At 36.3% G+C, this 25,570-nt stretch overlaps 1 protein-coding gene and 1 pseudogene across 1 annotated transcript; both read left to right on the top strand.

Moving 5' to 3' along the window:
- The first annotated feature begins 6,105 nt into the window (after positions 1–6,105).
- LOC102893839 (cytochrome c oxidase assembly protein COX16 homolog, mitochondrial) lies at positions 6,106–21,747 on the top strand. Its single transcript, XM_006916489.3, has 4 exons — positions 6,106–6,341; positions 8,361–8,432; positions 18,654–18,716; positions 21,368–21,747. Exons 1-4 carry the CDS (start codon positions 6,273–6,275, stop codon positions 21,482–21,484), a joined length of 321 nt encoding a protein of 106 aa, XP_006916551.1. The 5' UTR covers positions 6,106–6,272; the 3' UTR covers positions 21,485–21,747.
- LOC112483514 lies at positions 16,742–18,645 on the top strand (annotated as a pseudogene).
- Positions 21,748–25,570: the final 3,823 nt, after the last annotated feature.

The raw sequence follows: 25,570 nt of genomic DNA, 5'->3' as shown, positions 1-25,570 counted from the left end.
AGGATTAGGATTGGCTAGTTTGAATAATGTCGGTGGTCTCTGTGGCATAAGGGCTGTCCCTAGTTGCCAGGTACCTGGCCTTGGTGGTGGTTAGGGCATGTGGATAATGACCCTGAGAGTGAGAGCTCATTAAAGGAGTGTGGGCTCTGGATTGGTTGGTCTGTATGTGAAAAGTGTGCTCATGACAGACTTATTTACTATCTCTAAAAATTGGTTGATCCTGGGAGGGTCAGATGTCAGAGCATCAAAATATATAAAATAAAAGACATAGTGAATATACTATTACTACTATTATAGTGGCTTCTCTGTCCCTCTGATTTCTACCTTTACTCCCAAACCTACAGAAATGACTGAGATAGCTGAAGGTAATCTGAACTATTTAGAAAACAGCCAAGGAAAAGAAAGGAAGCAAAACAATAAAAAATTTTAAAGCCCCAAGCAACCAAAATAGATACCATGACATTCATACACAAAAGTTGTTAATTTTATTTTATATACCTTTCTAACAAGTTTGATTGGCTGCTTTTCTAACCTGTAATGAATTACCAGTTAAAATAGTAGCTAGCTTTACTGCACGATAGGGTCTGGCAATGTACCTGCCAGGGCCCCAAGCGGTTAATGGGGAGCAATTCTTCCATATCACAACTTTCATCCATCCTCAACCACAGTGGAATTGCACTTCAAACTCTGTCCATGATGTCAGTGGTTAATAAGGAACCACTACAGAAATAAAAGTTTTAAGCCAACTTTTCTGGACAGCAATTATTATCTAAAGCAAGGGCTATTCGTTTGTCTCCGGCCACATCAAATGACCTCGGGTACCCAGTAGTCCTTGGGTCTATTAACTTCAATGACATGTTGCTTTAAGCGTTTTATTCTGTTTCCCACTATTCTCAATCTCTCACATTGTTCCCTGAATCTTAGTCCAAACCACCATCCAATTTCTCTTGGACTACTACATTAGCTTCCTAACTATTCTCTTTACTATCCACTACTGAGTCTCCCTCCAATTTGTCCTCTATAGGCTAGAGATCCTGGTAAAACAGAATCAGTGATGTCACCCCTCTGCTTAAAAATCCCCCAAAGTTTCTCATTGCCTTTCAGATTCAGTCCAAAATACTTGGCATAACCTGTAAGGGACCATATGATATGCTTCCTGCCTACTTCTGCAAACTCATTACACTCCACACTCCACCCTTTCTCTCTGATCCCTCTCCTCCCCAGCCTTTCACTTAGAAATGCCAGACTCTATCTCAGTGTCTTCCTACAGACTTTAAAGTTTGTGTGTTCTACATCCCCTACCCTGACTTGTTTTCTGGATAAATTCTCAACTTGGTGTAATTTCCTTAGAAGCTTTATTTTCAAGCTTATTTAGTCCTGAGGGCACCCTGGACTCAGTTTCCCTAGATACAGTCTCCACATCCCTTTCCCGGTCACAATGCACTTCAGGTACTTCCTCCCAATAGCCCAATCTGCCTCTCACAAAACAATCCTCAAACTAATCCTTTAGCTTCTCCATCCATAAATTCACCCTAATACCAACTACGTTCACATTTACTTTTGTTTTCAAAATTGCTTCTGTCTCTCTCTCTCTCTCTCTCTCTCTCTTCTCTCTCTCTCTCTCTCTCTCTCTCTCATTACTGCTCTAGATTCCAATCCTTTCCCTTGGGTTTCTAAATTTCTCTCTGGGGCTACACAGAAAGTGATCATTTTTTGTTTGTTTGTTTGAGAAATATTTAACATATATAGACAGTGAAGAACTTTGTGCCTAGAGAAGACATACAGGACAAGACGTAAGAACTAAAATGCTTCCAGAAACCTAAAAACAACTGGCAAAGGAGATTGATAATAACTCTGTGTTCACACAGAAAATCAGAGGGAAAAGGCCCTTGAATTCATGAAATTGTAAATTCCTTTACCAGTAAAAGCACCTATATAATGATCTCCAATAAAATCTTAGTGGAGGAGTAATCAAATTTTGCATGAGATTGGGGGTCTAGGAAACAAGTGTATTTTAATCTGGCTCTAGGGATGCTGGTGTACAAATTTAAGGAAATTTAACAGCATCACTACAAGTGTCATTTAATGATTGTCTTGGCCAGAACAAAGTGAATGACAGATTGCTGAGATAAGAAAAGTGTAAAAAGCTTTTCTTTCTCTGAGTATTTTAGGGGGTCAGGAAATTTATTTTAGACTTTAAATAAATATGGCTTTTCTGTGGATGTGCTAAGTAAAGGTTAATTCTTTTAGATAATGAGTGTAAGATCACAAAGTATCTTTCCAAGGGAACTTGTGCTGTGATTGATGTTGAGAAATAAGTAAAATGTATTTTATTTCCACTGTTGTTAAACTTTGCCCAATTTTTCCACCCTGTTTGTTAAAAAGACCAGTTTTTCATTGGATTTTTGAAAGATAGTTATGGTTTGGCTCAATTAAGATGAATATTTCCTTCTGTCACAAGCACTGGGCGTAGTCCTTTTCAATGGTAAATTTCCAATTTCCTTAGTAATTGCTACGTTTGACTTTTAAATCATCATCATTTTGTTTTATCACAAAACCCTGCATTTCTCTAGCTTAGTCAATGTAATAGAATAAAAATTCAAATTTTTATATAATCCTTTTTACTTTCTTATATATGGCTTTGTTTTTAGTGTTGTTCCTAATAAATTGGTTTTTTTCTTAATATATTGATTCTAATAACCAGCTTTTGGTTTTATATTAATCAGCCTTCTGGTTTTTTTTGTTTTCCATTTCTTTTATTTTAGCTTTCGTTTCGACTCATTCCATATACTTTCTTTGGGTTCTTTTGAGGGGGTCTTTTTCTTTTTTTCTAAGTTGAAAATTTATTTTCTGTCATCCTAAGTCATAGGATTTCATATGAAGTTCTTTCCTTTTTAATATATAACTTATAATTTATATTTTTATATCCTTGATTTGGGAGGTATTCAAGATAGTGTTACTAATAGTGTTATAGTAAATCTTGAAATTTCTCATCACAAGGAAAAAATATTTTGTAACTATGTGAGATGATAGATGTTAACTAAACATTGTAGCAATCATTTCACAATATATACATATGTCAAATCATTATGTTGTACACATTAACCTTATACAATGTTGTATGTCAATTATATCTCAATAAAACTGGAAAAACTTTTTTAGTTTGTAAAATAGTGTTACTTGATTTTGAAGTGGTTACTTTAAGAAATAGATTCACTTTTTAGGTGTCAAGTTCTAGTTTTATTGGATGTGTGTGTGTGTGTGTTTTAAAATTAAATTTGTTGGGATAACATTATATAAATTTCAGGTGTACAACTTTATGACATCTGTATACTCTATGGTATGCTCACCATCCGAAATCTAGTCTCCTTCCATCACCATATATTGGACCCCCTTTACCCTCTTCCTCCTCCCCGCCACCTTTCTTCCTCCCTGGTAACCACCATTCTATTTTCTGTGTCTATGATTTTTTTGTTTATTTGTTTTGCTTGCTCGTTTGTTGCTTTTTGGTTTATATACCACATATGAGTTCTTGTCCTTCTCCACCTGACTTATTCCACTTAGCATAATACTCTCAGGATCCATTCATATTGTTGCAAGTGGCAATATTTAATCCTTTTTATGGCTGAGTAGTATTCCATTGTATACATGTACCATATCTTTTGTATTTAATTATCTGTGGAAGGATGCATTATGTTTTGATTTATAGAAAACTTTATATGTACAATGATATTTGACATTTTTTTTAAACCAGTGGTGGACAACAGATGTTACTCAAGTGCTTTAAACAAAACAAAATACACATATAGACAGACCATCTCAAGGTTCTCAAATGCTTATTTGAATGATTGAACCAATGAGAGCCTGAAGATCCGTGTTCATTTAAATCGAATACATGCTTGATCAGAAAGGTTAACAGATTATCAGCAATAGCATTACCTAGAATATAGGTATATTATTTAATCCATTATTAACTACTAGCTGAGTACAGAGCTTTATTGGAGTCAGACCCAGTAAGGTCATGTTTTATATAGTTAAAAGGTAGGAAACGGTCTAGACTTTTAGAATAGTGCCCTTGGCACCCAGGATCTGAAAGAGAATTGAGAAAAATAATTCACTTAACTAACCTGGATGCTGTATGAGTTCTGAAATATCAAAAGCATAAGAATAAGGAGAGAGGCAATGCCAAATACAGATTTTGCATACTTCACAATACATTTTCTAATAAACTCTATGGCCCTATATGATTCTCTGCTCAAAGATTAACTAAACAAACACACAACAAAAAGCAGAAGTCAAACAATCCAAAATAAAATACAAAAGAATCACAACAATAAAGGAGACTATTTGTAAATGATAGCAACCCTGTTTAAAAACCCATCTCTCTAATCCTAAATTCCTCTTGAATTCTCCAAATTCTCCATTTTTCTCTTTCCAATACTGCTACATAATTTTCTCCCAGCACTCCCAACTATATAGTTTGACTTCACTTCTCAGGTTAAGTTCTCCTACCTTTCTTACTGATCTAGTCTGTAGGTTTGCAAGGTGTCTCTTCCCTGAAGAGACTGGGGTGAGGGAAGATTGGAGAAATAAGTGTATGGGAAGTATTAGTAGCCTTGTCCTGATCTCTTCAAAATCTCTGTTGGTTCAGCTTAGGTGATGCTTTTTTTTTTTTTTTTTTTGCATGGGAGGGCAACTCATTTATTTAGCTGTAGAAGCCAAAAGAAAACTCTGTTTCAAATTTAAACAGAAATATTCTTTCCACTCTCCTATTTTCATTTTGCTTATATGTTATTTGGAGAACAATGACTATACACTAACACTGATATGGGGAGGAGGCATGAGAACTACACAAATTGACTAAATATTAAATCGGGTTGTATTCATAGCCTGCTACAAGCTGCTAGACATGGGAGCCTGGCTGATCAACCATACAGCCAGACCACAGGGAACCTACAGGAAGATTCCTACTGAGATTACTACCTACTTCCCATGTCTACTTCTCGTGCTTTCAATGCTGCATGGCCATATCCTGAAAGGAAAAAACAGATATAAAACTGAATACTAGGGGTCTCTCGCATTCTCTTTGAGAGGAAACCACATCTGTCTGTGGAGCATTATTCCTTCTCTAACAAACTTTCCTTTTGTCTCTAACTCTGGCTTATGCTTGAATTCTTTCCTGCAGGAAGTCAAGGCCTCTGTCTCTGTCTCTGTGTAGGACTTGAGTTCCCACTTGGGGATTCGCCATGTCCTGCATCAGAACTATATAATAGCGCTATGTTGCACATATTAGTCAAAAGCTACTGGGACTCACAGCAGGGAATAATTTACATTGCCTGTCCAGTAAGGGAGGCTTCAAGAACCTGGAGTCTCTGAAGCTGCATTTTGAAGATGTGGAAGTTTGTGGAATACTCAGGGAATAATATCTCCTCCAGGAGGGAGTATGGAGTGAATGAGGAGAAGTGGCAGAAAAGGCAGACCAAAGTATTTTTACAAATTGCCTTAAATTCCTTGCTAAGAAAGTTGGAGTGACTATGTAGTACTTGGTAGGTGATGCTATCTGTGAATTACCTTTTGCGTGCCCATTAGATTGCCAGCTTAAAGAGTGGGGGGGGGGGGGGGTCATATCTTTTCATCTCTTGTGTTTCTGGAGCATTCTAATTACCCACAAAAAAGGTGTGCTGAGTGAGTGAAAAATCAACATTCATAAAAGACTGAAGATTACAGACTATTTCACAGTAAAAGCATTAACATTAAAGGTTCAGTGACAGCAAGACGTTACTCTGATTACCATTCAACCTAGCCTTTCGTGGCGATTTATTTCTAAAAAATCTTTATTAATCTGGTAAACTCTCCGTCCCACGAATAGCCATAGAGGATAGCTCCACCCGCCCCGCGGCCCCCTTAGCTGACTTGAGCAGTCAGGGGTGTTCTAACAAGATGTTGGTCAAGCCCCAGAACATGGGAGGTACCACACCATTTGACGATGAGTATCAGTATGATTTAAATCCCTAAGTTTCTATTGCAAGCCAGCCTGCGGGAACCAAAGCTCCGACACGCGAATTTCCGAACGGAGGAGCGAGTATGTTACGATGGATCGATTGGTTTTGCCTGGCGGAGGCCTATCAGGAGCGGACCATGCTGCCGAAGGCTAAGGAAAGGAGCTGAGTCTAAGACGTCCTTGGTCTGGGAGGGAGCTTGAGCCGCTGAGATTCGCGAGGCCGCGCCGGGCCTGTTTGGCGGGGCGTCTCAGCGGATCTGAGAGTTCAGTCATGTTTATACACGGGGTGACGCGCACGTTGCGCAAGAACAAGACCCTTCGCTACGGAGTCCCCATGTTGGTGAGTGCATTGAGGAAAAAGGTGTGGGGGCGGGATTGCGGAAGAGGTTGGACCTCAAGTTCGGCTGGTTGGATATGTAAGGCCCGGACGGCAACCTGGGCTAGGAAGGAGCTGGCGATAGGCTGAGAGCTTTTAGGCTGTTTTAGTCTCCAGCCATTAGTGGGTTCTCGAGGGTCCCCGATTACCATCCCTGCTGCTTCAGAGAGTGATGTCAGAACCAGATTTTAACCCAAGTGTGGATGATTACCAAGCTAGCTCCCCCCATCCTCTTCCCCTACAGCTTGAAGATACTCTGGATCGTTGGAACTAGATGTATTTACTTAATTTAACTGTACATTTTCGGTCATCTCCATACTTTAGCTTCCTAGTTTGTGAACTGGCTCAGTTCTTCCAGGGTCGTTGTCGAGTTAAATAAAACCTTGTGAATTGAGTGTTTAGCACAGCTCCTGCCACACTGTAGCAGCCTTTCAGAGAGGTCGATGTATTATAGTTTATATTTTTAAAGCACTCAGGAAATTACATGTTAGTCTCTACCAGAAACCCAGGACAAAGACCAAATGATTTTTAAAATGTGATTGTAACATGTGATTGTAACTTCTATGATGGCAGTAGCCCGGAATAGCGATGATAGTGGCCTGGACTACAGTATTAACTACAGTATTAGAAGAGGATATAGTTAAAAATTTCAGATTCAAGAAATATTTTGAAAGTAGAGGGGTTTTGTTTTGTTTTTTGTTTTTTGTTTTTTGTTTTTTTTTTTTGGTTAAATGTTAATTTGTGTATACCTTTCAAGTGGAGATGTTAAATAGGAAAGCAGATCTTCAGTGGGATATTTCCCATTGAAAATGTGCATTTGGAGGTTGTTAGGTTATAGAGGCCATATCTAAATAAGTGGGCATCACCAAGGGTCTCAGTGTTGGTTGTAAATAGGAGGAAGAAGTTTGAAGATAGTCTTTTGAGGGTACTCCATCATTTCGAGGTTGAAAAGGTGAGAAAGAATGGATAGAGGGAAACTGAAGAGTTAGGAAAACCAGGAGTGTATCTTTTTATTGAAAGTAAGAGACAAGTTATTTCACTTTACGAAGAATTCTTACACATTGACATTGCAAGTATTAATTGCTTATATGTAACAGATATTTACCTGATTTATTGTCTTTAGATTTTATGTTGTTTTTACTTCATTTATTTGTTGGGATAGATGTTTTAAATCTTATGTTGTCAGATTTATTGGGTTTTGAAATTCATACCCTCAAGGTTTTGTAACTTCAAAGTGTGTCAACTTCATAATTATAAATTTTTCTATTTTATAATGTTTTATACCTTTTTGTATTCCTTAATCTGTAATATTAATATATCGATATAAAAAGGAAAGTAGGGATGATACTTAATATTTTTCCATATTGCTGGACTTTTGCAGCTTTAGGATGAAGAATTAAAGCCCATTAGGTTATTGGAGGAGATGATAAAGCAGCAATGACAATTTGAGGGCTCTTTTAAGATTTACCACATCCTTAGAAGTATATTCACGAGATTATTTTATCACTTGATAATAAAATGAAGAAAAATGCTCTTCAATAGGCTTATTTTGTAAAATCATAAAATTGAAAGAATTTTGGTCATGAAGAAACAAGGCCAGAATTTTATTCCTGGCTTTACTCATTGTAATCATGGACAAGTCATTTAGTTGACTTTTATTTTCTCATCTATTAAATTGATTTTTTTCCCCTTAGTTCATAGATCTTTTGTAAGAATCAACTAATATAAAGCTTGTGATGATGTTATTTAAAGCATAAGGTCAAATACAGGTATGAGGTACTGATTTTGGTATTTGGTAATGTACTAAAATGTTTCCCAGTGACAGTATATATACTGCATCTACTCTGAAAGATGATGGTAACCAGTAACAATAATCTATATAGGATTTTGTATTATCTGTCACTGTTGGCATTTAGATAAATAATCTATAGGTAGACTGAATTCTCCCCTTCTGTTTTAATTTTTTTTCTTTCTTTGTTTCAGTTGTTGATTGTTGGAGGTTCTTTTGGTCTTCGTGAGTTTTCACAAATCCGTTATGATGCTGTGAAGACTAAAGTAAGAACTGTAATTGGAGTTTGACGTGTGTCTGTATATATGCATGTTCTGGTTTAGGAGATGTGTATACTCAGTATACTAAGCAGTATGAGTATTCTTTTGTTTTTCAAGGCTGATGTATGATCTTTAGGCTCTTAACATTAACAATCACATGAAAGTGAAACATGAAATGTAAAGAATTTAGTGATCTTTCTCATTCACTAGAAAATTTTCAATATCGTTAGCTTTCTGCTGCAACATATGCTCTGGTCTGGTTGTTTCTGGGATTTAGAGAAGACTAAAAAACATGAGACAAAAATTTCACTTTATTTTGTTACTTCAATTATAAGTTAGTATTTCATATTAAATCAGTGATTTTATAAAGTGCTGTTCATCTTTAGTAACTAATATGAAAAGAAAGGAAAATTATTTTTCATTATAAATAGTGGTACCTATCTTTTAGGTATCCTTTTTATAAGTATGCCTTTGTGGTGAGACTGTACTGATTCATATGTTAGAACCTACAGGTAAAGACAAATATATATATTTGTCTTTATTTTACAGGCAAGGAAACCAAGGCTCAGAGAGCTTAAGTAACTTGCCTAAGGTCACATGGCTATTTAGGGGTAGAGCTAGTGTTTTCACCCTATAGATTATACAATTACTTCAAATTCAGGCCAGACGTTACATAAGAACTTTGGTTAATCTCATTCATAAGTATGTAGCTTTGGTTTGTGGCACACATCTACTATTGGAGGTTTTTTCCCTAGGTTTACGTGTGTGTGTGTGTGTGTGTGTGTGTGTGTGTGTGTGTGTGTGTTTCATGAGCAGACCTCTGTAATATAGGTAGAAAAGTAAAAAGTATTAAAGACCTATTCAATTGTCTCAGTTAATTTTGCAGTTTAAGAGAAACATCAAACTCCAGCTAGTCTTAAAGACAGTAGGTATTAGAATAAATATTACATTTTTAAAAAATATGTAGTTTCTATGAGGGACTAGAGCAATCATCAACTGAGTTCAAAAGTTTCTGTTAGCATGCCAATTTTTTTTATTAAGGAATTCTTTCTCTTTTGCTTTAAGATGAAAGTTATAGTAACCTGACTTTTGGAAGTAGGATGACATGTATGTATTTGAAAAATAATTGAGTATTTGTCACGTTTATCATGTGTTAGATCCTACAGGTAAAGATTTAAGAAACTGGTTCTTACAAAGCTTATAGCATAATAGAGTCTGGAAGACACCTAATATAAACGTACCTAAACATATAATATAACAGTGCCCAGTAAAATGTTGTATTAGAATTTTGTATAAAACATTACTAAAATTTCAAGGAGAGGCATAGAGTTTAGACTTGGGAAAGGGGTATGTATCTGAGAAGGTTTCCTAGAAGTATCAACTTTTGAATCAAGGCTTTAAGAATGATTAGGAGGTAAATGGTGGAAACGGTTAATATTTTATAACAAAGAGGGAGTATTAGGCATATGATCATTTTCATTTTAGAAAAATCTCTCTAGCAACAGAGTACAGGGTGGATGGGGATTGTAGGAGCAAGAAAGAAGAGAAGAGATTGTTTCAATAGGTGGTGGAGAGACCTGTTAGAATGCTTTGACAGCAGTATAGCTGAACAATAATAGAATTTGAAATAAACCATTTGCAGTGAAGATAGAGAAAAATAAATGGGTTCCAGAAAAAAGTTTAGCAGTGAATTGATAGTATTTGATGACTAATGTGATGTATATAATGTAAAAATATGAATAAATCTCAGATGACTCGAGGTTTCGGTTTTGAGGATTGGATAAATGGTGGTGGTAATCATTCAGTTAAGGAAAGAGAATGAGGTGATTGGGATAACAGAAGAGGTCTATCGGGTTAAAGTTAAGAGGACTAAGTTGGGTAAAATTGAGAGAATGAGGTTGGTTGAAGTTGAGAGGACAAGGTCAGTTGAATTCATGACAGCAAGTTTAGAGGTCTGGTTGGTAAAGGTCTATGGAAGGAGGCAGAGAGGACAAAGTTCAGGTGTGAAGGATCAGAGGGCAAGACCAACTGAGATTGAGAGGTTCAGGTTGGTTGATGTTGAGAAGTCAAACTCAGGTGAAGTGAAGAGCCAGTGTTTAGGGGAGGTTGAGTTCAGACAGAGTAGAGAGGATGAGATAGACTAAATTTGAGAGGAATCAAGAGGATAAGATTGGTTGAAGTTGATGGGGGTTTTAAGGTTTGAGAGATTGAGATCAGGGCGGGGCAGTCAAGAGGGTGAGATTGCTGAGGTCAAGACTGGGCTTGAGAGAACAAATTTGGTTGAGAAGGAGCGAGAGAAGATTAGTTCAGTTGAGAAGTTTTGAGAAGGGTGGAGAAAGATGGTATTGATTCAGAGTGACCAGCCATCCTAGTTTTCCTGGAACTGTCCTAATTTTAGGACTGAAAGTCCAGCGTCTCGGCATACAAAAATTCCTGCTTTTCGGTCATATGTATAGAAGGTTGAAAGGAAAGTACAGAAACCATGCGGTGGGGTAAGAAAATAAACTGAAAGCAATAGCTTGACACAGTTTGTACAAGTAGGTATGACATAGTTTATCTGCCTTCCTTAGTAGCCATTACTCTTTTTTCTCCTGACTCCTAATGCCGACAACAGTGGATCCACAATAATAGGTCATCCATTGTTGCATCACTCCAAGTAATACAATATAAGTGGGCAAGGAAGTGTGTTGTAATCCTGAGCATTTCCAGTCTTTTATGGCTTTGTACTTTGCAAGGAAATAGTGATAGTTTAATTTTTAACACTGTAAATATTGTGACCAGGTTTTCTAAGATTCAGATAATGGAAATGAGAACAATTAGAATACCAATGTCAGTATGATCCAGACGACACTGAAAAAGAAAGCTAAATGACTTATTTTAATGACAGATGGAAGGACACAGAACTGGATTAGGGAGTTAAATAACCAAAATAGAGCATACTACAAAATATGCAAAACAGAACTTGAGATTGGGCATGGTGGAGACAGGGATGTCAAAACACATATGAAGACTGAATCTCACAAGTTCAGGATGAGACAGGCGAGTACTTTTTAAATCCGCTTTACTTGTTGTCCCCAAAACACCAATGCTCAGCTGAAAATAGCAGTTGCTGAGTAACCTTGTATGTACTACACTAATGAGAACATGCGTTGTCATACTATGCCCTTGATTGTGCTATGAAACTGAGAAAGTTCCATTTTTCTGATCCAGAGATTAGAAAATCTCTGGATCAGAAAAAATCCTGAAATGAAAGAGGAAATTTTGGTAACACAGATGTGTTGACCCCTTATAATATAGAGCTAGTTCTATTAAATCTTACCAAGGATTGTGCTTTCTATAGTGTATCAAGTGATGAATTGAATCATGACAGTAAAATGTTCATCTTAGCTCCTAGGTTCTCTGATTTGAAAATGGAATTTCAAATTGTCTTCTGATTTCTTTGAAGATTTCAATGAAAAAAAGCACAGAAAACATAAATCAAAAATTGTTACTGTCTTGTCACATGTTTATTTTGCCCAGTTTTCTCTCTGCTTCCTTTATGAGACTCCAATCCAGATGTATGTTAAACTCTTTAATTATGTCCAACATGTTTATTAGCTTTTTAATGTTTTATTTTCCTCCATTCTTTTTAAAATTTTAATTTGTGTATTTTCTATTGTTCTATCTTCTAGTCATTAAACGAATTTTTTACTGTGTCCAATGTCTTATTAAAGTCATCCTTGATTTTGTAATTTAATTTGTAGTGTTTTTTAGTTCTGAAATACACATTTAATTCTTAATGATATATTCTAATACTATGGGGAAATCTTCCATGAAGTCATATTTTCATTTTTTCCTTCAGTATCTTGAACACACATGTATTAGTTACTTTTAAAGCCTCTAACACAAAGATCAACTATAGATCTGCTTTCATTGTGTAATTTTTTTTCTTGGTTTTTGGGTTAGATAGTTCTCTCTTTGAACATGCCTTGTAATTTTTTAAAATTAAGTATTGGACATTGTTTGTAGACAACTGTGGAGGTTCCATATAATATTGTTTTTCTCCAGAAAAGGTTTATCTTTTTTCTGCTATGCAGATAGAGTGGGAGAGCTGATTTTGATACTATCCAGGAGTGAGCCAAGTCATGGCTTGGCTGCAGTTGAAATAACTCTGCTTCTTCTCTATTCCTAGGGCATGGCCCTATGTGACTTTCAATTGGGACTCCAGGAAATTCAGCTCTACTTTTCAGAGATTTCCAACCTTGTTGTGTATGCTCGTGTTATGAGTTCAGAATTTAGAAACTATCTTTGAGGTGTGTCCATGTTGGGTATGTAAGACCCTTGATCTGTATTTTTGTCATCACTATCCCTCTGTGATGGTTTCTCTAACACCCAGTAGGCAGCTCTCTACCTGGTTTTAAGCCTTTGTTCTTATCCTGTAGCGCTTTCTGGTTTGGCAAGTATACCCAGGGATAAAAATGGCCTTTCAACTCTCAGCTCTTTATTTCACCTGCCCCTGGTGGGTCTTTAATCTCTGAAATCCTGAGAGAATGCAGATAATGGTTTCTTCGTTGTTATTGATTTTTTATTTTGTAAATTACTTTGAAGACATTGGATACATTTTAATCCTATTTTGTTTAGAAAATAAAGACACAAAGATGGTTTATCAAAATGTTATACAGTAGAGTGGCATCTGAGTTAGGGGTTTGTTTTTGATGTTTGTCAGTAACGCAGAAATTATACAATTGCACACTATCAAAATTAACACTGAAAATCTCTTTAAAATCACTCAAAGTACAGTCATGTTATCTCTCAATAATTTAGCCAGGTTTTTTTTTTCCTCACCAGCATTACGTGATTTGCCATGTTCTCAGTTGAAAATGATGCAGGATTGGGTGAATCCCACTGAGTGGGGACTCAAGTCCTACATTGAGAAAGAGAGAGTTCTTGACTTCGAGCAGGAAGAAATTCAAGTGCATGCCAGAGATAGAGACAAAAAGATAGTTTATTAGAGAAGGAATAATGCTCCAAAGACAAAGCATGGTCTCCATTCAGAGACAGAGAATGAGACAGAGACCTGAACAATGAGAGGGACCTCAAATATTCTGAGAATTCAGTTTATATCTCATTGTTAGTTTCTATGAATTATAATTTAACGAGTTTGTTTCCCTGTTTTCTTTTGATAGTATGGGTATGCAGGGTGAAAGGAATGGGTATATAGTGTTAAAGGCATGCTAGCAATCCCAACCTTTGTTCTATAGATTCCCCATGGTCTGGCTGTAGGGAATGAATGGTTAGGTTTATTTTGTGTAGGGTACTACTTAAAGACTGTTTTCCTTTCATGGTATGGGTAAATGGGTTGTGAATGATCCCAGCTGGAATCTTTGTTTTTGTAGGTTTCTCATGGTCAGGCAGCACATTGCAGCCTCTGAATATAGCTTGGTTTAATATTTAGTTCTCTTGCTGCCTCTTCCTTATATCAAAACCATATTGAGGGAGTTTGTGATTTATTCCTTTTGCATAATTCAGTTATTAATATAGTAATTAATTATTTTATTTATTTGTGTGTGTGTGTGTGTGTGTGTGTGTGTGTGTGTGTGTGTGTGTGTGAGAAATATAGCACGGAAACCAAGGAGTGCATTCAACATACATGTATAATTTGATGAATTACTGTAAACTGAACATCCAGGTAACCACTGTTCATGTCAAGAAATAGAAAATTGTTAGCACTGCAGGCACGTGTTCCTTTCCAGTCCCTCTTCCTGATTCCAATGGCCTTCTCTTGCCCCAAAGATAAATATTACCTTGCTTTTTGTAGTAATTATTTCCTTGCTTTTACCATTTCAGAATAAATCATAGAATGCTGTGGTTAATTTTTTTACTTTGAATTTTATATCAATAAAATAATATATATCCTTTTGTCTGACTTTTTAAATTGGAGTATAATTGACATGTAACATACTAATTTCAGGTGTACAACATGATTCAATATATGTGTATATTGCAAAATGATCACCACAGTAAGTTAGTTAACATCATCGCCATGCATAATTACCAACTTTTTTTCTTGTGATGAGAACTTTTAAGATTTACTCTCTTAGTAACTTTAAAATATGCAGTGCATTATTATTGACTGTAGTTGCCATGCTGTACATTACATCCCATGACTTATTTATTTTATAACTGGAAATTTGTACCTTTTTGCCCCCTTTACCCATTTTGCCTACCTAATTCTCTGTATCTATGAATTTGGTTTCTCTTTCTTTTCTTTTTTTCTTTTTTCTTTTTTTTTTGGTAGGTTCCACATATAAATGAGATAATATGATATTTGTCTTTCTCTGTCTAACTTAATGCCCTCAGAATCCATCCATGTTGTCGCCAAGTGTCAGGATTTCATTCTTTTTTTGTGGTTGAGTAATATTTCATTATATATAATCACATTTTCTTTATCCATTCATCCATCCATGGGCACTTAAGTTGTTTCCACATCTTGGCTATTGTGAATAATGCTGCAGTGAACTTGAGGGGTGTATATATATCTTTTGAGTTAGTGCTTTTGTTTTCTTGAGATAAATACCCAGAAGTGGAATTGGTGGATCATATGTTAGTTCTGTTTTAAATTTTCTGAAGAACCTCCATACTGTTTCTCAAGTGTGAGGTGATATCTTATTTTGGTTTTTGTATGCATTTCCCTGATGGTTGTGATACTGAGCATCTTTTTATGTACCCATTGGTTATCTGTACGTCCTCTTTGGAATATGTCTATTCAGATCCTCTGCCCATTTTTAGATCATAATGTTTGTTTGTTTGTTTGCTATTGAGTTGTATGAGTTCTGTTTATATTTCAGATATTAACCTCTTATCACATATATGATTTGCAGTTATTTTCTCCCAATCAGTAGGTTGCCTTATCATTTTGTTGATTGTCTGACTTTTTTTTTAATATTACATGTATGAAATTCATCTATGTTCTAGCTCTAAATTCAAGGGTCAGCAAGCTTTTCCTGCATAGAGCTAGATAGTAACTGTTTTAGACTTTGTGAGCCATAGAGTCTTTCACAGTTATTCAACTCTGCTATTGTAGCTTAAGAACAGCCATAGACAAACATAAACAAATGAGCATGGCTGTAAATAAAACTTTGTAAATAAAACTTTATTTACAAAAACAGATGTTTGTTAGACTAGTGTGTATCTTAAACAAACACTTTAAACAGCCAGGTGTTTTTTTAGCAAAATGGGTTTATTTAGGAACAACAAAGAATTGCAATTCAGGACATGTAATCTAATGGTGAACCATGAGCAAATACTGAGAAACAAAGGAGAGAAAACTCTTTTATAGAGAAGAGGAAATTGGGAGAGCTATTATAAACACAGAGTTCTTCCTCTTGGGCTCCGTGATCAATGTAGGTCACGAGAATTCTCCTTCCTAGCCTCCCAACTTGATTTTAAATGAGGTTTCTTTCTGTTAATTTTGACACTAGATTTGGTCCATGGGCCATACTTGTTGATCCTATGATTCATTCATTGCTATGTGGTATTCCACTAAATATTACCATTATTTATTTATCCATTTTACTGTTAGACTTTTGGATTCATTTGCAATTTTGCTTAGTGAAAATAATGCTGCTCCGAACATTCTTATGTATTTCTTTTATTCCACATGTACTAAAAAAGAATTGCTAGGTTACTGAGTATCTGTACCCTTTGTCACCTCTATTGCATAATTTCTAAACTATTTTTCATAGATTGAATTCATTGATTGAATCAATTAAAGGGGAGGAAAAATAATTTTTTCTTTACCCTTCTGTGTTTCTTGGTTGAGATTCCCTGTGTAATAAAAGACAGATTAGCAAGAGAAAAACAAACAGAAGTTTAATAACATGTATAGCTCCTGTATCTATGAGAGATAATCAGAAAAACAGTAAAACTCTCCACAAAATAGTCCAGGCCATCACCTTAAATATCATCTTCAGCTAAAGACAAAAGAAGGATGTTCGGGGTGCAGGGCAGTTATGTGAGGTTAATGTGTGTTTTTGAGGAGACAATGGCAATCTAAATTTGCTGGGCTCAAAATTCTGTATATACCTATTAGAAAAAACTTGTTAATTATTTTACTTATATCTTCAAAAATCATGTTTATTTATAATTTGCTTGATCTGTTAGTTTCTGGGAAAGATATGTTAAACTCCTCTTATATGTTCTGTGTATTTCTTTCTTATATTTCTATTTTGCTATGTAAATTTCAAAGCAATGTAGTCATGTAATATTTTATAATCCTAATATCTTCTTGAAAAACTGTTTATTTATCAGTATAAAATGTACCTTTTTGATGCTGTTTGCCACAAATATTTTGTCCATTAAAAATATTGCCATGTGCCTTTTGCGGATGGTGGCGAACGTGGCAAGAGAGCTATGAAGGCCTCCTGCGCGCTGTGAGAACACAGGTTGTGGGGCGCTGCCTGCCCACCCCCAAGTGCTACCCGCCGCCCCTCTGCCGCATGCGCATCTTCGCGCCTAACCATGTGACCAAGTCTCGCTTCTGGTATTTTGTGTCTCAGCCGAAGATGAAGAAGTCTTCAGGGGAAATTGTCTGCTATGGGCAGATGTTCGAGAAATCCCCGTGGGTGAAGAACTTTGTTATCTGGCTGCGCTACGACTCCCGGAGCAGCACCCACAGCATATACAAGAAATAACGTGACCTGACCGCTGCAGGCGCAGTCACCCAGTGCTCCCGAGACCTGGGGGCCAGGCACCTTGCCGGTGCCCACCCAATCCAGATCAGGAAGTTGGAGGAGATTGCAGCCAGCAAGTGCTGCCACCGGAAGTTGAGCAGTTCCACGACTCCAGGGTCAAGTTCTCACTTCGCCACTGGGTCCTTCATCACTAGCACAAGCCACGCTTCACCATCAACAGGCCTAACACCCTCTTTTAGATGCAAGGCCTTCCTGTTCCCTGGTCTTCCCAAGTAAACTCCTTGGGAAAACTGGAAAAAAAATATATATATATATATTGCTATGTATTGAGTCCCCCACCCCCATAGTATTTTTTGTGTTGTATCTTTTTTGTAAGCCTCTGCCTTCAACCTTATGCCTTCATTTTCTAAAGTACGTTGCTTGTAAGTAGTATATAGCTGGATTTCTAAAACTTTCAGTCAGAAAAATCTCTAATAGTTGAGTTCAACATTTACTGGGATTATTGGTATTTGTGTAGGTATTTCTACCAGTCAAAACAGTGACAGAGAAAAACTCCATCAAGTAGAAGCCAAGAAAGAAGAAATGAGAATATAGTAAAAGTAAAACTGAGGTTCAAAATAATCCTTTCTCAATATCAACACTGAAGATATAGTTTAAGTTGCTGATGAGCAGTCTTTTTATTGTGTTCTTTTAGTCTGAAGACTCATGTCTTTTCTATATGGTATTCATTTAATTACTGATTTATTAATTATTGCCCTTCTTCTACTCTGTAATTCTAAACCCTTAATGACATGTTAGAACTTTTGGATCTAGCTTTCATAATATACCTTTTCTTTCATTCATCCCATCTCTTTGTGTATCATTTCTAGTGGAATCCCCAGGTTGTATTTCTAGTGTACTAATTTGGTCTTAAGCTGTGTTCAGTCACTGTTCAGCTATCTCTTTTAATCTAACTTGGGTTTTGTTGTAGTTGTTCATTTATTAATTTCAGCAATCACATTCTTTCCTAAAGACTTTGCTACACAGAGGGAATATGGCATCAGCTCCTCTTTACCACTATGGAATCCTAAGTTTTTCATGGGTAACTTCTTTGTTTCTAGCATATGGAAGATGTTCTTTTTTGTTTCAAGAGCAGCATTCTATTGGTATTTTTTTATAACGTTTCTGTGTAATAACAGTTTAGGGTGGTGGTTAATAGCATGGACTTCTTGAGGCAGAGGAGCAAGATTCAGAGCCAAGTTCTGCCTCTTTGACAAGTTATTCAAACTCCCTGTGTCCTGTTATTCTTAGATATGATCATAATAATATTTATAGGCTTTTTGTAAGGATTAAAAGAGGTAATATATGTCTAAATGCCTGGCACATACCAAGTGCTCAGGAAGTATTAGCTGCTGTTGATAGTAGTACCATATCATTATCGTTATATGGTTGGATGGATGGACGGGGAAGATTTTGCCATACGTTTGTAATTTACCATACCATCCCAGCTATCTCTCGTATAATTTTTTAAAGTCCAACAGACTTAAATAACGTATAGCTCCTCTTTTTTTTACAGATTGATCCTGAATTAGAAAAAAAACTGAAAATGAATAAAATGTCATTGGAATCAGAGTATGAGGTACAGTATGTAAATATAGTCTCTCTTTTATAACAGTCTTCCTAGTCAGTGACTGGTTTTGTCTGCCTTAAGGTAAACTTAAATTATTAACAGTGCAGAAAAAAATTATTTACCTTAAACATATGGTATTAGGATAACTATATAGTCATTTGAAAAGAAAATACAGATGGATCTATATTTCATATACTATAAATGAGTAAATTATAGATGGATCAAGAATTAAAAAAACATGCTAAAACTACTAGGAAAAAAATAGGCATTCTTTTTGAGTCAGAAAAGCCTATATAAATGTGATAAGAAACCTAGAAACTTTAAAGACTGATGAGTTCATACTTAAAACTTCAAAAGTTTGGCCTAAAAAAATAATGTCTCTAAAATCACTAGTTAAATGAGAAATTGTAAAACTATTATTTATCTTACTATAATAAATTTATTTAATTATGAAGAGCATCTGCGAATCAATATGAAGGTGGAGTTCACCAATTCACTCGGTCAGTAGGAACATGGGCAAAGCATGTTAAGAGTCCAGAGGAAGGGAAATAAATTTCTTTCTTAAACATATGAAGAGATGTTCAACTTATAGTAGGAATGTTACTTAAAATCATAATGAGGCGTCATTTCCCACCATTTTTTTTTTTTTGATTAGCAAAATTCAAAGAGTTTTATAAATAGCACATTGTATTATAGAATGTGGTGAGGGAGGATGTTCTCTCTTTTCGTTTGTTCATTTTTTGGGCCGTGGATTGTATTTTTTTGTTTCTTTGTATGTTTGGTCATTTTGATTGAAAAGTGGGCATTGTGAATAATAGATTGAAGAGAATTTAAGTTTCAGCAGGCAGATCAATTATTGGCTGATCATTTTGAACTCGGTTTTGTGCTTTATAAGGCAAGAACAGTGGAAAGGCTTTGGTGTTTCTCAAACCTCTCTTTGTGGGTCTTGTTTTCCAAATTGTCTCCCCAAAGGATCTTGTCAGGGTTTGGTTTTAAGCTTTTTTGGGTGAATGTAAAGTAGGTCCTACTTTTGGTATAATCCTTACTCTTAAAGAGCAGCCTTTTTGGTGTCTCAGCTGGATGTCAAGATAGCAATTAGGTATTAAGTCCACTCTGACAGGGCTGAAAGTCCAATATTGACACTGCTTTTCCTCAGCACTTCTTGACTTGGTTCCACACTCAATTCTGTAGCAGTTGTCTGTTAACTAGTAATCCTTAGGTGGTCTTGCCTAGTACGTGTACAGCTTACTCTTCAAGGACTCTGCGTGTTTTACAGAATTAGTGACTGCATGTTTTGCAGAATTCTACAGGGAATCTTTCCTTCACCAAAGAACTTTGAAGACTGGACCACTTTTACATATAGCTGTTCCACCAACTTTCAATTCCATCTAGGAATTATTCTTACGTTCTCTTAAACATATTTGCCTTAATGTTATTTGGGTGCAGGCCATTCTTTCTTCAGACCTTTTTATAACTTTGGATCATTTCATAACTATACTTGAAAATAATTTATCTTTTTCTTGCACATTAAATTAATAGAATTTTGTTCATTCATATATATTTATTACAAATTCCTGGTAAACCATGAGTAAAATTTAGAGAATGATTTCATTCACTACTTCCCCATTATTTTGTCCTGTAATTTGCTGCTTCTCAGCATAAGCATTATTGTTAGTAGTGATGCCGTGGAGGGTTTGTCTAGGAGTAGATTTTCTGTTTCATTCTTTTAGAAACCATAGAATTTGAGAACTGAAGAAACCATGTAGACCATTTGGTCTGGCCTTTTTATTATTAGGAGGTAATTAGTGCCCTGATGGCTTCAATCACTTGCCCAAGGTTATACAGCTCATTAGTGAAAGAGTAATGCTTAGAATCCATGTGTCAAGGTAAACTTAATATTATTTTTCCTGTCTCTGGATATAAGCTATTCTGTGTTCTCTGAGCCTCTTTTTCTATCTTATTCACTCAGTTTTTCCAGAACAGTCAAAGTAGATGTGTGAAAGTTATTGTCAGAAGGGTGAAGAAACATTTTTGTTCTTCCCTTTTTATCCTACCTTTATTCCTTGAGAGGCACTTCACACTGACTGCAAGTACAATGACCCAGCTGTAATTAAACTAGTTTTTATTACCTGAAAGGGCCTTGTTTATGGCAGCTTATGGGGAGTGTCTTTTCATCCTTAAGCTCAGGCTCATTTTTCAGGTGACAGAAAAATCATCTTATTTCCCTCTAGTAGACTTTAAGGTCTCCACCTTTGTTCTTTTTCTCTCATTTACTGCCATTGCCTATGCTAACCTATGCTAGTCAGTATCATGCTAGGTCAACCTTCGGAGTTGAACTTTTAATTTTCCAGCTTCTTCCCTTCTCTGTGCTCTGAAAAACAAAGCATGTAGACTCTTTTTTTTATTTTTATAGTTTTATTCTAATGGAGGAAAAGATAGGTATTAACATCAATAGCAAGCAAGAAAAATTCCAAATCCTAAGAAATATGTCATTGCTTCAATTATTATGCTTGATATACGGTTGATTTTATTTGTTAAAATTATAATTGAGGACCTACTGGATTCTTTCTATTCGTTTAGTCATTCATTCAAAAGTGTCATAATCAAAGCCACAGGACTCCTACACTAATATATATACTTTAATTTTTATGGCTCTATAGAAAATAAAGGACTCTACTTTTGATAACTGGAAGAATATTCGAGGACCCAGGCCATGGGAAGATCCTGACCTCCTCCAAGGACGAAATACAGAATTCCTGAAGACTAAGACAACTTGACTATGTTGATTCTTTTCCTCCCTCCCTCCCTCCGTTCATAACATGTTATCAACTGGAATTCCCACTACATACTCCTATGCAGTGGAAAGAAAATTCTAGACGTGCAGAAGCCTGGATGTGAGTATTTTGATGACAGATAATCTTGATAAAATGTCAAGTACAGGTTTTTATATTTTCTAACTCTTCCATCTGCAAATGAAAGTAACAGTATTGACCACATATGTCGTACACACTCAATAAAAATGGGAACACTGCTACTCAAAGAGTGTCATTTATTCCACTAGCAACTACCCACCCATATTCCTTTTCCACCAGCCATGGGGTAACATTTTGATACTTCAGTCTGATGCTTGATGAGAATAGTAGGTCTGGATCCAAATTCTCACAGTAACATCAAGCAGCGATTTTATGTCAAACCTATGTAGGAAACTAATATTGATCACAGTCTAATAAGAATCTTGATATCTCACATGGTATGCTAATCAGTCTCCAAAGCACCACCTAATGATTGTACTGATACCATTAAAACATGTTAAGAAAATTATATTGTTTCTGGTTAAAGCAAAAGTCATGAAACATTACACATTATACACAGATATGGCAAATTAGTTCAGGTAATCCACAGATGACTACAGTTTGGGAAACAGTGATTTAAAGTATGCTTTATGCCTTAGCATAATTAAATGCTGAAAAACTGAAAATCCATGACTATTCTTTGATCCATGAGAGAATTGAGGGTCACAAGACAAAACCACCATCCTGAACATGAAGCAAATACAGGAAATCACAGTTTACATGGAAGAAAAACCACCTAGACACCACCACTGGAACCAGCATCAAGTGGGAATACTTAAAGAGTAATTGACTAATTTCTAGACACTGAGCACTGACTTCAGAGTTAAAAACTAGAGACCAGGCTGGGAGCACACTTTTTTGAGTTTTACTTTCTGGAGCCCAACCAAATTCTCACAGTGAGTATCAGAAAATTTCTTGTGTTTTCAGCAGGGGAAAGAGAAAGTAACCATTTAGAACTATGCCCTCCAAATTTTGTTCTCCTTAACAAAAGCCTGGCCTCAAAAGAAAGTATTTTGCTAGAGCCAAATCATACTGAGTTTTACCAGAACCTAACCAAATAGGGTAAGGGAAATAGCCAATTCCAGCCCCCTCTAGCCTTTGTGTCTCAACTGAATGGGGTTGGGAGGAGGAAGACAGAAGCGGTTCTGAAGGTCACATCTCAGGGGCCCATGATCACTAAGGCTGAGACCTAATCAATCATAAGACTACAGAACCTTGTCCCCCGCCCCCTACCCCCCAATACTGCCACAAACCTTAAGGCCTATTCACTGGAGTTTCTTTTACCCAGTCCACCTGGGTATCATGTCCAACTTTAAACAACTACAAAGCATACTAAAAGACAACAGTTTGAAAAGACAAAGCAGGCATCAGAATCAGATTCATATATGGCAGGGATTTTGGAATTATCAAACAATTTAAAATAACTAATATGCTTAGATCAATATACTTAGAGCTCTAATGGGAAAAGTACACAACATGTAAGAACACGTGGGTAATGTAAGCAGAGTGATGGAATTTTTAAGAATCAAAAAGAAATTCTAGAAGTCAAAAACACAAAAGAATGCTTTTGATGGAGTCATCACTAGAGTAGACATGACAAAGGAAATAAGGGAAGGAAAGGGAAGAAGGAATAAAAGAGAGGGGGAGAAAGGAGTAGCTATTTCAGGCAAAGCAGACTTCAGAGCAAGGGAAACTGTCAGGGATAAAGAGGGATAAAGGAGGGATAAAAGAGTCAATTCTCCAAGTAGACAGAACAGTCTTTAATGTGTTTGTATCTAATGACAGTAGCAAAATACATGAAGCAATGAAATGAAAACTTGTTTTTTTATTTAAAGAGATCAACAGAATCGACAAGGCTTTAGCTTGGTTTACCAAAATTAAAAAAAATATATTACTAAAATCAGAAATGAAAAAGATAGTAGCAACCTTATAGAAATAACTATAAAAGAATGCTACAAACGTGTATTCTAATAAATTAGATAATTTAGATGAAATAAATTCCTGGAAAGACACAACCTATCAAAACTGATTCAATAAGGACTATAAATCTGAATAGACCTATAACAATTAAATTAATATTTAAAAAATACCCAGAAGAAAAGCCAGATTCAGATGGCTTCATTGGTGATATCTATCAAATATTCAAAAGAAGAATTGATACCAATTTTTCCCAAACTTTTCCAAAAAATAAAAGAGGATGGAACACTTCCCAACTCATTCTTTAAGGCTAGTATCCAGACTGGAAAAGGTTAAGTAAAACTATCTGAATTGTAGATGACATGATCCTGTGTATGGAAAATTCTATGAATCCACTAAAGCTATTATAATAAATGAGTTCAGCACTTATGAGTGTATGAGACACAGGGATGGTTTTGGGATTTGGTTATACTATAAGCCTCAAGGGCAGAAAATGTTTCTTTTAATTATCCTGCACAATCTCTCTTTCTTCTCTCCACACCAAGGACAATGCTTTCTGAGCAGACCTAATGTGGAAAGTTTTTTTCCTGGTCTTTCCTGGTAAGAAATGAATATATCTACCTAAGTCATTGATATCTTTTGCCTTTGAGAATCCATGGGAGCCTATCGGTTTACAATGCAGTTGATTAGTAGTGTTTTGTCATTGCCTTTAAGTTCCCCACCCTAATGAAAACTCAGCTATCTGACACAAAGTATTAGTAATCATTGTACAATTTACTGAAGATTATAGATCTTTGAAACATGGCAGAGTGAGAGACATACCTAGATCTCTCTTCTTGAAACAACAATAAGTTGAACATCTAAAACTCAACAAAAAACAGCCAAACTGCACACCAGCCCGTCTGAGCATGGGATCTGCGCATAAGAGCTACCACAGGTCAGAACCCTGGGTGTCGGGCAGTGGACTGGGAGACTGGGAGAAATAAAGAAGCTGCCTCTTACAGCCACTGGAGCTCCCTGCAAGGGGAGGGGGAGGGGTGAAAGAGTGGCTAGTTCCCTGAGTAGCCCTGCCTGGGAAAGCTGTGAGCTCTCTGTGGCCAGCTGGTGGCAGGGCCCAGTCATTAGGACAGAAAGCAGAGGTGAGGCTGGCAGAGAAACAATTGAATTTTACAGACTGTGTTTGCAAAACAGGCTTAATCGCAGCCCCCAACACCCAACCACCAACCCAGAGGGCCAGTACCGCCATACCCTCCAAGGCTGAACACCGCAGAACTCCAGGGGAATCTGAGAAAACGCTACCGAAACTGTTGCTAACACTGACAGGGACTGAAACTGAGGGTAGCAAGTGTGATTAAATATCAGAATATATAAAGCATTTTTAAGGCTTTGTATAAAGTAGGGATCCAAGAGGCTTAGACGCCATCTACTGGAAACCAAAAGAAAAGTGTCTTCTTTGCAACAGGCTAAAGAGAGACCTTTATATAAAAAAATCTTTCTAGAAAAACAGTGGAATATACTTCCACTAATGCCCAGGCGGAGAAATTGTCCATTAAACACCATGACCAACCAGATGACAAGGCATCTCAGAAAGAAAGAGAAAAAGCTCCAGAAAATAAGTTTACAGACATAGAAATATGCAACTTAAATGATAGAAAATTCAGGATGGTACTTCTGAAAAAACTCAGTGAGTTCCGAAACGCGTCATATCAATGATTTCAGGAATTGAAAAACAACTAGATGAGCAGAGCAAAGAGATTGAAACCCTCAAAAAGAACAGAATAGATCTTCTGGAATTAAAAACAAAAACAAAAAAACACTGCAAGAGTTGTAAAATGAAATAGCAAGCTTGAGAAATGTGGTCGACCAAATGGAAAGGATCAGTGATATCGAAGACATAAATCTAGAAATAAATCAGAAGGAAGAAGAGAGAAACCGAAGAATGAAAAATACTGAAAGAGAAATTCAAGAACTAGCTGATACCATCAGGAGAGGAAACATAAGAATAATGGGCATTATCGAAGGCGAAGAAAAGGAGCAGGGGCTAGAAAGCATTTTCAGACAAATAGTTGACGAGAATTTCCCAAATCTAAGGAA

The sequence above is a fragment of the Pteropus alecto genome, unplaced genomic scaffold, assembly GCF_000325575.1.
Source record: "Pteropus alecto unplaced genomic scaffold, ASM32557v1 scaffold657, whole genome shotgun sequence".
Taxonomy (NCBI): Eukaryota; Metazoa; Chordata; class Mammalia; order Chiroptera; family Pteropodidae; genus Pteropus; species Pteropus alecto.
Note: the sequence above shows the minus strand (reverse complement) of the source record. Positions and strands in the feature narration are given on the sequence as shown.

Coding starts and splice junctions, on each gene's coding strand:
- LOC102893839 (XM_006916489.3), top strand. CDS start 6,273: ATGTTTATACACGGGGTGACGCGCACGTTGCGCAAGAACAAGACCCTT. Junction 8,433..18,653: donor ATGATGCTGTGAAGACTAAA/GTAAGAACTGTA, acceptor TTTTTTTTACAG/ATTGATCCTGAATTAGAAAA. Junction 18,717..21,367: donor CATTGGAATCAGAGTATGAG/GTACAGTATGTA, acceptor ATGGCTCTATAG/AAAATAAAGGACTCTACTTT.